The sequence below is a fragment of the Antedon bifida genome, chromosome 3 (genome assembly GCF_963402885.1).
Source record: "Antedon bifida chromosome 3, ecAntBifi1.1, whole genome shotgun sequence".
Taxonomy (NCBI): domain Eukaryota; kingdom Metazoa; phylum Echinodermata; class Crinoidea; order Comatulida; family Antedonidae; genus Antedon; species Antedon bifida.
Genome location: NC_136228.1, coordinates 25,813,048 through 25,827,508, shown reverse-complemented (window position 1 = coordinate 25,827,508; position 14,461 = coordinate 25,813,048). Strand labels below are relative to the sequence as shown.

Below are 14,461 nucleotides of genomic sequence, written 5' to 3'. Positions count from 1 at the left end.
TTACACCCCCGTACAGAGTAGAGTGTAATATCGTGAACTTTTTTCTCGCGTATGAAGATTTTTTATATAATGGTATGCAGTATAAACAATAAAAAACGAGAAACATGATGTTCTTTTATTATTATTTCATAGACATAACATAAACATGAAATGTCTTGTTCTATGTACACGGCCGAAAAAACGTGTGTGGTGATTTGGCATTTTATTGATTTGTGTTATAGACACGGCGATTACAGCAATCATTGTATACTAAATTACATTGAGTTATTCACCCGGCTATAGGGTATATATCTGAGGTTAACAGACCACCAAAGCACAGTCGTACACTAAACACATGCACTATCGAGGCATTTTCGGAGTGCCGCATTACCAAATGTTCATTTCGTTTGAAGTGTTTTTCGATCAAAGTTTATTATTAGTTCGTCGAAAAAGATCTGTATTAGAGTATTTAGGAAGGATTTATTTAAATTTACATTATGTAACATTGTTATTAAATGTAATGGAAACTAGTTGCTCTAGCCTATTAAACAGTGTGTAAGCATCTATTTTTTCAAAATTTTCTGAGGCTCAGGAGGGGGATACCCCCTCCCAAACCCATCCCCCTCTTTCGCGCGTACGGCCCCGCCCCCTACCCGGTCGGGGAATGCGGCCCCCCCGTCGGGCAATTCGGCCCCCCCGTCGGGCAAATCCTGGCGCCACCACTGGTTCTATGATTACTTTTTTTTGTTTTTTTAAGAAATCTCAAAAACACATATTACCATTAACTTCTCAATATTGTGGTCTCTATTTTCAAGAAATCTTTAAAAATACAGAGGTACGACTAGAAATTCTCAATATTGTGTTAAGCTCTGTCTACATTATCAAACTTTATGTGACAAAAAATTTGATGTGCCCAAATAATGGTAGTGATATGACATCATCATGTCCATATTTGGGCACATCACATTTATTTGTCACATAAAGTTTGATAGTGTAGACAGAGCTTAATAGGGCGGTTGATATTGTCAGGACTTCTGGAAAACGAAGATCCTCACTAAAAATTGTATTCATACTGGGTCTCTGTTTTCCGGTTTTCAAAAACAGAGACTGCCACTAAAAGTTTTCAATATTATATTTTATGATGTTTTTTGTTTTTGTCAGTAAAACACAGTAGGGGTTTTGAGATACCTTAAAAACAGGGAACAGCCTAACACAATATTGAAAAGCTCACTGTGGTCTCTCTTTTCAAGAAATCTCCAAAACAGAGATTTCTACTAAAAAATCTTCTTAATATTGTATTCTATATCGGGTCTCTGTTTTCGGGTTTTTGAAAATAGAGACCTCTCCCTACAAAAAGTTCACAATATTATGTTCAAGAGGGTGGTGTTACTGTGAAATTATGAAAACAGAGACTCCTACTAAAAATTCTCAATATTGTGTTTTGGATAGAGCCTTTTGTTTTCAATATTACTTAAAAAATGCTTAAAAACATAAACCCCACTAAACTGTCAATATTATGTCATTTATTTACTACAGTACAGTAGGGGGAACAGGCTGGGAACAGGGACATTTTTCCATGCACAATTTCCCATGGACATTTTCCACAGGTAAATTTTTCACCTGGACATCTACTACTGGTTTTTCTCCCCAGACATTTCCTCTGGGGTCAAATGTTCAGGGGGAAACCAGCATAGAACCTACTGAAGGATACTGTAGTCTCTCTCTCAAGATTTCTTTAGGGCAAAGACGCCATTAACATTTTTCTAATGTGTTCTAGAGGGAGAGGTCTCGTCTTTGCCTGCGATGAATTGTAAAAGCCCGGTTACACAATATTGTGTTCTAGATGGTGGTCTCTGTACTTTCTTATAGATCTTGAATTGAAATGGAGACCTCCAACTAACAATTCTCAACATTGTGTTAGCTAGGTGGAACCTTGTGTTTTCAAGATTTTTTAAAAACGAGTTGCCTCACTAAAACTTATCAATAATTAGTTATAAAATACTAATAGGGTGGTCATATTTATCATGTTATCAAGGTTTTACTTAGGTTTAGACTTACCCTACTACAAATTCTCATTATTTTCAACATTTCTCGATATCTATGTTCAATAGGATGGTTTCGGTTTTCGATAAACCTAAAAATAAGGAAATGTTAGTCCCTTCTTACCCAACATAATTCATGAATATGGTGGCCATTTTAGAATTTGGCAGCCATTTTAGATTTTGAGTCTCATGCTAATTTTAATATGACATGCTGAGGATGACATAACCATCTAAACAGTTTAGAAAGGCAATTTAATAGTAAAAATTAAATGCCAATTAAAAGTCAATTTAGCAGCCATTTAAAATGTTGGTGGCCATCTTGAATTTTGGAGGACATTGTTGGATTGAACATTTTAAATTAAAAGATACATGCTGAGGATGGCGTATCCACTTTAAAAAGTGGGGAAAGAACATTTCATAGTCATTATGAATACAGTTTATATAATTTTGGCAGCCATTTTGAATTTCGGACGCCATCTTGGATTTGGGGAAAAAGTAAGCATGGCTCCGGCAAAGATTATGTATGGTATTTGGATGAAAATTCTGAGTGGAAAATTCCATTGAGAAAACTTTGACAGAAAAAATCGCAGTTTTGTCCTGGTTTGGACCATTGTAACATTTGACCTCAAATTTGTTTAGTGTTTCTATTTAAATTCCTGTAATTTCGTACCAAATTGCGTTTCAGTTTTGATATTGTAAATTTAACATGACTATATTATAGGTAAAATATTGGTAAAAATGTGTATTAAAAAATGTCATTAAGTTCCTTTTTTCCCTAAAATATAGTTCTTGAAAAATTGTCATTTTGGATAAAAAATAAAAAAATTACAATTTTCACCCAAAAACTTTACAATTTTTGCATGTAAAGATATCATGTTTGGTATCATTAGATAGATAATTAGAATAGCTATTATATGATACTTTATTTGATAAAATATGTTAAATCAGTCATAAGTTATATCTAAAAAAGTGATTATTAGCAAATTTGACCTATTTGACCTTTTGAGTGTTTCTATTTAAATGCCTGTAATTCCGTACAAAATTACGTTTCAGTTTTGATATTGTAAATTTTACATAACTATATTATAGGCAAAATATTTGTAAAACTTTGATTAAAAAATATGTCATTAAGTTACATTTTTACTAAAATATAATTCTTGAAAAATTTTAATTTTTGATAAAAATTGTTAAAAAATACAATTTTCACCAAAAAACTATACCATGTTTGCATGTAAACATATCAAGTTTGCTATCATTAGATAGATAATTGAAATAGCTATTATATGATACTTCATTTGATAAAATATGTTATACCAGTCATGTTATATCGAAAAAACTGATTAATACCAAATTTGTTTTCTGTACCAAATTACGTTTCAGTTTTGATATTGTAAATTTTACATAACTATATTATAGGCAAAATATTTGTAAAACTTTGATTAAAAAATATGTCATTAAGTTACATTTTGACTAAAATATAATTCTTGAAAAATTTTAATTTTTGATAAAAATTGTTAAAAAATACAATTTTCACCAAAAAACTATACCATGTTTGCATGTAAACATATCAAGTTTGCTATCATAAGATAGATAATTGAAATATCTATTATATGATACTTCATTTGATAAAATATGTTATACCAGTCATGTTATATCGAAAAAACTGATTAATACCAAATTTGACCTATTTGACCTCAAATGACCCCTAAATTATATGTTCCACTAATCCGATTTTGGTAGATTTTGAAAAGAAAGTGTCCTATTAGGTACTGAATCAGATAAAAAAGGTTTGAAAACTATTGCAATTTGTTTTGGGTTACCCCCTTTTTTTTCATAGATTGCCTGGACTGTCAGCTTTATTTTTGTTCCAGTAATTTTAATTTTTGCTTGCTTTCCGTTTAAGCAAACAGTTAATTTTGGTCAGGCGTTTCCTTTATTCTTGCATCACGATGGGTAGATGAGAGGCGATTCCAATCTTCTTGTTATTAATAGTAATAAGTTTTTCTCTGGGGCATGTCAGTACTGGTCAGCCATTTTGACAAATTTAGCAATAATGGGCTGATAGTTAACTTTTATTAAGTGTCAATTAAAAATGACTTCGTTTTTAACCTATGATCAATCATTGAAATTCATAAAATCGCGCGTAAGTTATGTTGCACAACTCTGACATCGTTGAATGTCCATATGTTAACAAAGTTTATGAAATGTATGTTTACACATTTTAGAGATACGCGAGACACAAAAAATGAGGGAGAAAGAAAGTAGAACTAGGTTTGAACTCGTCACTTTGACACAACAAACGCCATGCACGCATACATTTGAAACTGACCATAGAAAAAGATTATGCTATTATGAAAAGAGAACAAGAACTTAATATGATGTTAGTGCTGAAATATGTCTAACATTTATTTAGGCCGCGCAATAATATTTCAATATTTCATTTCAATTCACTTTATTTACTCATCGTTTATAAATATAGTTTCATAGCATAAATGATGGCAAGGATCCTGCATAGAGAAGTTCACACTTCTGTTTTCGCAGGACCCTTTTACATAAAAAACATAAAACAATAAACACAACATAATAGATATAAAATAAAAAAAAAACATTTCCTATATACATTTTAGAGTTGTTCATCATCATAAAGCGAGTGTTTTTCTAACATGATTATTTATACATTTATTTTTCTTAAAAAGAAAATATTCAGTTTATTACTTCCAGTACATGTGTATTCTTTCTTTATACATTATAGCAAAAGTATGAATACATATAATATAAAACAGGCTATGTGTGTATACTCACACACACCAACACAACGCATAATATATGCATATATATTTTATGAGTGAAGCATTTTAAGTTCTGTAATTCGATAAAACGTCTCTTTTTACATATTTTTTTGGTATTTTATAATTTTTTTTAACAATATCTAAGTGATTTCTACAGAGCTCGTTCCATAGTTTCGGTCCGTGTATACTGATAAAATGTTGACCAGACGTTAACCTAGAGTATGGTTGTTTTACGTTACAAATATTTTGAAGATTATGGGTAGTATTTTCGTTTCTTTTGAATATCATTTGGATTCGTCTGGGTAAAACATCACTTTTAATCTGGGCCATGAAACCTAAGATGGTAACTCTGTTGATATCTTTTATTTTAAGTATATTCAATTGCTTAAACAGTGGCTCAGAATGTTGCCATGGCTTTTTAAATAGAATAATTCTAGCAGCCTTTTTCTGGAGTTTAAGAAGGGATTCTAGTGTACTATCATATGTACTGCCCCAAATAATGTTTCCATACAAAGACGATGAGGCTGCAAGTCTTCACCAGCAAATTGCTGATGAGAGAGGGCAGTACTCAACCACCTGGAACATAATACACACGTTGTCCAGGAAAAACACCAAGAAAAATGTCAAGGTGAAACTGAGGAATGGCGAGCCACCAGAGAACGAAGAACACCTTCTTGAAGAGTGGAAGAACTACTTTACCTTCATTCTGAATAATGACAGTGGCTTGGCCCCATCAGATCTACCTGCTCCTGCCAGTGACGATCTTCCAATCTGCACTGACCCTCCCACACGTGAAGAAACTGCAGAAGCTATCACAGCTATGAAAACCAACAAAGCAGCTGGCCTCGATTGTGCTATTACGGCAGAAGCCCTCCAAGGAGGTGGTGACCAGATGATTGATACCATCCATGCCTTTTTCTCGGAGGTGTACTAAAAAATGTCGCCTCCTAAACAGTGGGTGACAAATGTCATCATCCCACTGCCAAAGAAAGGTGATCTGTCACTTATGAAAAGGGGCATCTCTCTCATGTCAATAGCTGCGAAGGTTTACAACAGAATCCTTCTAAACTGCATTCGGCCTCACATTGATCCGCTGCTCCGGAAGAACCAGGCAGGCTTTCGCCCAGGCCGCAGCTGTGCTCAGCAAATACACATCTTGAGAAGAATTATGGAAGGCTTCAGAGACTACCAACTTCCGTTAATAATCACCTTTGTTGATTTTAAGAAAGCCTTCGACTCGATCAATAGGTCAGTGATGTTTACAGTCCTACGTCACTATGGCATCCCAGAACCCTTGGTAAATGCTATTCAGGTACTGTATACCAATTCTAGCAGTACAGTTATGACCTCTGATAAGATGTCAGAATTAGCCAAGGACCATTGTGGCTGGAGAAAGCTTGTAGTCGCCTGCTCCGCAGCCGACTGTTGATGATGATACAAGAAACAACAAAGGTCCCAATACGGACCCGGCTTGTGGAACACCAATACTAGTCTCCTTAATATTAGACGAAGTACCATTTATAAAAACATATTGCTTTCGTGATTTTAAATAGTTACTGAACCATTTTAGTGTAACACCTCTTATACCATAGTGGAATAGCTTGTTTAGTAATATACTGTGGTCAATAATGTCAAATGCCTTTGACAAATCCATAAATGTGGCAATTACGAACTCTTTATTTTCAAATGCCTTTAGTATTTTGTGGACCAAATCAATTATAGCATGGGAGGTTGAATGATTGTTTCGGAAGCCGTATTGCCAATCATTTAGTATATTGTAAGTTTTGAAGTAATTATGCGATCTGGAATGGACTATCTTTTCAAAGATTTTAGAGAAAATTGGTAGTATCGGGCGATAATTCGAGGCTAAATGACGGTCCCCTTTTTTGTATATGGGAATTACTTTTGCAAAGAGAAGAGATACGTTAAATATGTAAGTCAAGGGCTTTACAATAGCATCACCAACTGCCTTGACTACATTTGGTGAAATATCATCAAAACCAGGTGTTTTGTTTGCATCAAGTGATTGAATCACTTTTAACACTTCCTCCTCATTTACATGGTAGAAAAACATAGAATTACTTTGCCTGTTTAGCAGGTAATCAGAGTATTTTGCCGTTGATGGCTCAATACTGTCTCGTACCGTGAGACCAACATTAATAAAATAATCGTTATCTTTATTGTTATCCATGCTTTGATTTTGTATGTTTATTGATTGTATTTGTCTATTTTAATTAATATAATTTATAATACTATGCTTATGTCTACTGCTTAATTTCAGTTACAATAACTTTCTGAATTTTTGTTACCTTACAATTGTTGAAATTTGTGGTAACGTGGTCTACCTCTCCCTGTGTTAGCTTTTCTGCCTAGACCTAGAACATTTTCAACTTTGTATCTGACGTTACTGGCCAATAGGCTCGTGCCTCCATCTGATAGATGGTATCCATCAGGTGCTAGAAGTGTGTCGACCAGTTTGCCGTTTCGTAAGAAGTTGCTATTGTCGCAGAATGTTAGGTTTGGTATTTTGTCTGTGCGTATCTTGTGCTTTATACGTTTATGAGTTTGCTATTTCAACTCTGAAATGTAGTGGGCCTGCTAGTGAGAAGCCAAGTGATATCAAACATTTAGTATCTGGATGTTTTGTGGCATACTCACTGACTGTGCTGTCTAGCGTTTCTGCGCAGTTTTCTGGAGCTGATTCCTTTACAGAGTTTGTTATTTCATGGATTACTATACAGTCAAGTGTTTCGTGGATCGATCAAGTGCATTTCCAATTTGGTCATTAGTGTATGCGTGTACGCTTACATCTGCTTTTGGTAAAATACAACTTGCTTCGACTTTTTTAAGGTGCGAATTTCCTAATAGTAGTACAGATAGTTTCTTGCTTTCGTAGGCTCGATGTCTGTCATTATTTTTCATAAGACTTTCTGCATACGACAATTTCTGACTGTCTTTTTTTGAGTTAACAGTTTGGAAGTCTGATGCGTCGATGGCTACATGGGTTTGTTTTGCTTCGTACGCTATCTCCCAATTGCTTTTTCTGTTTTGTGTATTGCTGTCTGTAGTTTGTCCTGGAGATGTGTTATTTGTTTATCATTCTGCAGTATCATATCGTTGTTTCGCTTGACATCTATGAAAGCATTAGCTGTTTGTTTTCTCTTTCTGTTTTATTGATTTTTTCTTTCATTTTTTCCATTTCTGCCCTAATTTCTTGTAGGCTGGTAGCGTTGGGTTGTCTGTTGATTTCGGTGTAGCTCCTGTCATAGGAGCTTTATTTCAGCCTTTAGTTTGGTGTTTTCAATGAGGATGTTGTTACTTTCTTTTAGTTCATGTCGCAGACATTCTCTTTCTTTTTTCATTGACTCATTGTTTATGAGAAGTTGTTTGTTTTCCTGGGTCTTGGTCACTTCATTGGTTGAATCAGGTTTCTTTTTGGTCAACCTTTCCTCAATGTATCTTAGACGTTGGTCAAATACTAAGATAGTCTCTGTTAGAGTTGATAGGATGCTAGGAATACGTTTACACACTAAGCATATCCATGGGCCTTTTTTTCCTTTAGCGTCTACACATGTCCTGTGGTACTGCTTTGAACAAAGAGTACATGCTATTGTGTTTTCGTTTTTCCTGTTGAATCACATCCTGCTATACATTCTATTGTGCCTCTTTCTTCCACAAGGTATTGTTCAAGTTTATTTTTAACTGGATTTTGTGTGGTAGAGACCGGTGACAGTATTGGAGGCGATTTCGTTTGGTTGTTGTAAACAGGATTTTGGGATAGTTCATGTTCTGGAGAAACTGGTGATAATACGGGGGGCGATTTTATTGATTGAAATAATTCAATCAAGTCAGCGCTATCATTTGGTGACAATGCCATTGTTTGTGCTTGCTTAGGTGTGACGACCGCGTTTGGATTTGAACCTTGATGATCAAGATTATGTTGTTCAAATTAAGTAAAGCTTTAAAAAACTCAGTTACAGCAGGTTTTTGTACATAAAATAGTATTTTAGACGGTCGTATAACAATCAGCACTAGTTGGGTTGAAGTTTGCTTTGTAGAAGATATAAGAAATCACAAAGTTTAAGCCTATGCAATATGTAGTCCACCGTACAATAGGCCTACTTGGCTCGTCTTGGTTGGCGTCCGTAGTTACGATGGGTAGCAACAAATGTACTTGTGGAGCGAAGGCCTAGCTGATCAAGATTTTGAGAAGAATAGTTTTGACTTACAAATTATAGATTTTTGTTGTATTCTTCAATCAATAACGATTTGTTGTTAATTTATGAGCTGTTTCATGTCAAATATATCCAAAAAGCCGGAAATTATTCCCTTTTAGAGTCAGTTTGGTGTAGAGAAAAAAATTGGATATTTGCTGTGTGACGCCACCATGCAATCACCAATAAGAAGTTTGCAGAATGCTAATTAGCTAAATTCAGATCAAGAATACAAGAATCCTACTCCTTAAACACTGGTATTATTCATTTTTACAGCAGGAAAACATTCTCCTGCATATATTTCATGAATTGGAAACTATGGACGGAGGACCGGATGGCTGTGTTAAAGACCATGTGTTTTTCCAGAAGGTTATTCTGTTCATTTGGAACCAAAGAAATGAGCTCAAAGACAAAATTGCTGAGTTACAACAGAAAAAGGAAGATTTAGATGAAAAGCAGGTAGTATTAAAACAAATAACATTTAAAACTGTTTGGTTTGTTTTCATTTATTAGGTTATATGCATTATCTTGCAATTATAACCTTATTGATTTTCAGAATCTTTATTCTTTTCTTAGCATTATTTAAGGCAAAACTTTATATTAAATACACATAATTCTGATAAATTCATGTTAAGTGCTTAAAATCAGCTAATATAACAGTAACACATTTTAATACTAAAACAAATGCTAGTGATGTTAATAAATTACAAAGTTAGTGATCATAAATAGAATTCTTTTACATTTTTATAAAATGTTATTTATACAACAATTTCACAAAAAAACATTTTACGACCAATAGTTTTGAGATTATAGGAATGTGTACTACCAGTACAGGTCAAAGATCAATAAGAAGATTTCAGGTCATTTTCTTGAAAAAGTTCTTATAGACTGAATAGAAACATACCTTCAGATTAATTTGAGCCCTATTTAAAGTTTGTCCAACTGTTAGTTACGGAGTTATATGATATGTAGGTCAAAGGTTAAAAATGCCAAAAATCATATTTCCAGCCATTTTTGGACAAACTTTTCCATTAATGAATATTAATATGCATCTCCCACATAATTTGAATTTGACTAAAATTATTTCATTTAATCTAAGCGTAATGAGTTATTAAGATATGACCATTTTGTTTTTAATGGGTCAAAACATTCAAATTGAGATCAGAGGTCAAAGATGAATTTTAGAAATTTGACAACATGGGTTTTTATAACCAGCATGCATGATTCAAATATTCATAAAAAACAATAGTGTTTACATTTTCCCCATGATCTGCACACGAAAATACATAGGGATCTGGACTATATTGAAAAAATGTAAATAAAATATTCAATTAATAATTGTATATTGAATTTATTGGTCCATCTACCAATCTTGAAACTTAGTTTGACCTCTACTGTTTACTATTTTGTGCACATGCAAAAGTTGAATTACTTTCTGTTAAATTTATAAAACCACAGAGAAGGTATCTCCACGATGAAACATACCATGCAGTAGTTGTAGTTTTGATTTGTTAATAATAAAAGACGTAAAATAATATTAGCTGTACTAATTGTATTCAAAGACTCCAGATAGACTTGAAGATACGTTACAAAAACAACTAACCAATACTGTATCAGAAAACTCTATGATGGAGACAACATTCAATGAGTAAGTATAACAATCAACACAACTACTAAATAATTAAAACACATTACTGTATTCAACTTAAAGACACTAGACCTCTGTTTTTTTAACCTAATTTAATTTCACACACTACATTTTATGTAAAAAGAAATACTATACTATTGCAATATTTTTTTCGTCTTTAAACGGTTAAAAGTGTGAAAAATAAGTTGATTCTAATAATTTTAAGTGGCTCGCTATAAATCCCAACATACATCGTGTGTGGGTTGATATTTTCATATTGTGATTCGATCGATCGCGTGAAAGGGTAAACAAATAAATGAACTGTAACTTTGTAAAAAGCGCCATATAAATGTAATAAAGAAAAAAAACAAAATAGCAAAAACACTTTAGAATGCAATTAATATTAATTAATAATATGAACTGAATATTTCAGAAAAAATAGAAATTAGATGGGATATATTATATGAAGTTATAAACAAGTATACTGTATTATAATAAAGTTTTAAAGGAAAATCATACAGATTAGTAAATTTTTCTTTTCTTACCATTTGTGATGCTTGAAAAAAAAAACAACAAAAAACTCTTTGACATTGAAACTACTGCACACCATGTACTTGCTGTGTACCTATTATTGTTGTATTACTTACTTAATATTCATCACCTTGGACGATAACATTCTGTGCGGGTAAATCAGTCCTAACTTATTCAATAATTGACCCAGGCAAACAAACAAAAGTTTACCGATTTAGAGGCTAATTTTTCACCAAATGACAGGTTATTTTTCATGGAACTCTTTCATTTTAGCATTATAGTATTTATATATAACAGCCTATGGCGTCAAAAACTATTTTTGATGAGCAACGAGATGTTGTTTCTAGGCTACTTTTCACGTTCGACGTAAGGACTATTATTATTTTTTAGACCCGCTATATATTTTGTACAAATATTTAAAGTATTTCGAAATAAAACTAAGCAATGATTGATGATCTTTTGACCTAAAAACTCCAGAGTTTGATGTTGGTACATTTCATACCAAAACACTGGTGTGTCCCTGCAGTTCGGAAAACGTTCAGCTGTTCAACCCCGCTGTTTTGAACTCTGGAGTTGTTGGATTTTACCTTTCACAACACAGGGACATCAACTCCAAAGTGTTTTGCTTTTGGTGTGAAAGGGGTATTAGCTAAGAGAACTTTTGACACGAGCTACTTGGGTAGTGCATTGTTTTTCTCCTTTTATCACAATTAACCTTAGAACGCACATTTAAGACAAGAAATGACCTGGTTTAATGTTTTTAAATTTTTAAATTAAATTATTTTTACAAAATGTTAAAAATTGCAGATCTAGTGTCTTTAAATCGTCTTATCTTGTATAGATATAGGTATAACATTAATATTTAAATTAAAATTGATGACTACACATGAATGCAATCTATGTACAAAATCATTATTATTGTCATTGCTTTAATTTATAGAACTATTGATCAGCTTGCGAGTGAGAACAAAGAACTGCATCTCACAATAAAACACTTAGAGAAAACAATATCTGCACTACATGACAACAACCTATGTAGGTTGGAAGTGGGCAAAATCATGGATCATCATTCATCAAATGTTGATAAAAAGACAGGTGAACTAGAAGTGAATTACCTTTTGACTGAGACTTTTCATCCCCTATACTGCGTTGAAACACTGGTTCTCGTCAGATCACCGAAGTTAAGCAACGTTGGGCCCGCTGGGAGACCGTCTAGAAATAGCGGCGGGTGCTGTATATATCGGAGAGTGATGGTGTAATAGTAATATCGGACTAGCATGTGATAGGCATGGGTTCGAGGTTATCTGTACCATACTAATTGCATCCTTAGGCAAGATGCTTTACTCTCATTGCCTCATCCTTTGGATAGGATGTAAAGCCGTTGGTCCCGTGTACTTAACAGTGCACGTTAAAGAACTTGGTACACTATTCAAAAAGAGTAGGGGATCGTCTCCCAGTGTGCTGATCTGGTAGGCGCTTCACTGCTGGCTGCCGTGGTTCCGAGGAAGGCCTAATCCGAATTTCCTCAGTTTCCAGTTAAACTTGAGGACCAGAATGCATTACATTTAACATTTATTTAACATTTTAAAACTCTGGTAAGCCTTTTGTTCAACAAGGCCATATACATGGCTGCAGTCTCGTGCTCAAGTTAGTGTTTACCGACCAACTGACCGACCAACCAACCGACATAATGAGCTGCTGTTGCACGCGACTAAAAATTGGGTGAAAACTCTCTGTCTGTCTGGAATACCTTGCCCTGCATCTTGCCAGAATTCCAAATCGATGGACTTGAAGTGTCAGTTTGTCCCTATAGTCGCATGGGATTTAGACTTTTAACTCACACAAATTGCAAGAAAAGGTTTTTTTGATGAAATGTGTTCTTTAGACCCTACTGAACACATTTATCAACGTTAGGACATTTTTCGACAACGGGAAGTAGCTTAATTTGCAAAATTAAAATTGGCCGCCATTTTTAATAACGTACTATGTATCTTGGAAACCGCTAGTCACAGATACTTAATTATGGTGTTAAAATCGTTAGAATATATGTTTTTATATTCACTTTAATGAAAAAGTTTGTCCAAAAATGAATGGAAGTGCTATTTCTAACATTATTGACCTTTGACCTTGATTTATCATATCTCAGCAACCACTAATCGGAGATATACAAATTAGGGCTTAAATTGTTCAGAAACTACACATTTATATCCAGTCTAATGGCATGTTTTTGTAAAAATGGCCGATTCTAACATTATTGACCTTTGACCTTGATTTATCATATCTTAGCAACCACTAATCTGAGAGACACACAATATGGCTCAAACTGTTCAGAAACTACATATTTATATTTAATCTAATGGCATGTTTTTGTTCAGATTCTAACATTATTGACCTTGACCATTAGAACATGTAATTTGGCACTCTAAAATGTAAGAGTTGCAACGTTGACTTATTATGTTTAGTTTAAAGTAGGCCATGGTACATTAAATGTATAAGCATAAACTATTGCATTCATTCATAAACTGCCTACAAGTTTACACGTTTGTTTATTTTATTTCTTATCGTCTTCGCAGCGAAGCTGAATTACAAGATATTTATATTAAAAGCATTAAAATGATGGTTAAAAAATGGTAAAAATTAAACCACATAGAAACATGGTACATACACAATACATTCACGTAAAAAAGGTACAAAAACAAATTATAAAAGGTAAAAAACTATACACCACTAGTAGTCATACTGTATATGGTTATTGAAATAAATAAATAAATTCCATAAGAAACTGAGGTTTTAACTGTATACGGCGAAAATATTGCAAGTGGTGGTCAGCCTAATTATGAGTCTCGATAGCTAATTAATTAAACTAAACTAAATATGTTGCATTAATATCGACCTTTTAAAATTCCAGTTGTCAACAATGCGTCTAGTAGTAGAAAAGGCCTTATTAATAATGTTTCAACCTAAAAGAATGCCCTCAAGAGTGATGCTATCCTTACTGTACATGCACTTTAAATTACCACCATATTCTAAACAAGTAGTGCCAAATCACATGTTTTAATGAATGCCTACATGAAGAAGATTCCGGGTTTAAAAATCCTTTTCAAATATAGTTCAAATGTTAACGACCATACAATAGGCCATTATTGGACATAAGGTGTCATTGGACTCTATAGAAACATGTATGTTTTGAACAATTTGACACTAAAAATATTTTCATATGTACAATATTTTCAAAGTTATGCGATTTTATGTAGTGCAAAGTTCAAAGGTCAATAATGT

The 14,461-nt window shown here is 33.5% G+C and overlaps 1 protein-coding gene across 8 annotated transcripts in view; it reads left to right on the top strand.

The window, feature by feature from the left end:
* The window catches only part of LOC144836853 (uncharacterized), a 103,717-nt gene that overhangs the window by 31,326 nt on the left and 57,930 nt on the right, over positions 1–14,461 (top strand). For all 8 annotated transcript variants that reach the window (XM_078691738.1, XM_078691737.1, XM_078691740.1 and 5 more), the window contains 3 exons: positions 9,301–9,483; positions 10,587–10,672; positions 12,123–12,277. In XM_078691738.1, coding sequence (XP_078547864.1) covers positions 9,301–9,483; positions 10,587–10,672; positions 12,123–12,277 — 424 coding nt within the window. The remainder of the gene's footprint in view (positions 1–9,300; positions 9,484–10,586; positions 10,673–12,122; positions 12,278–14,461) is intronic.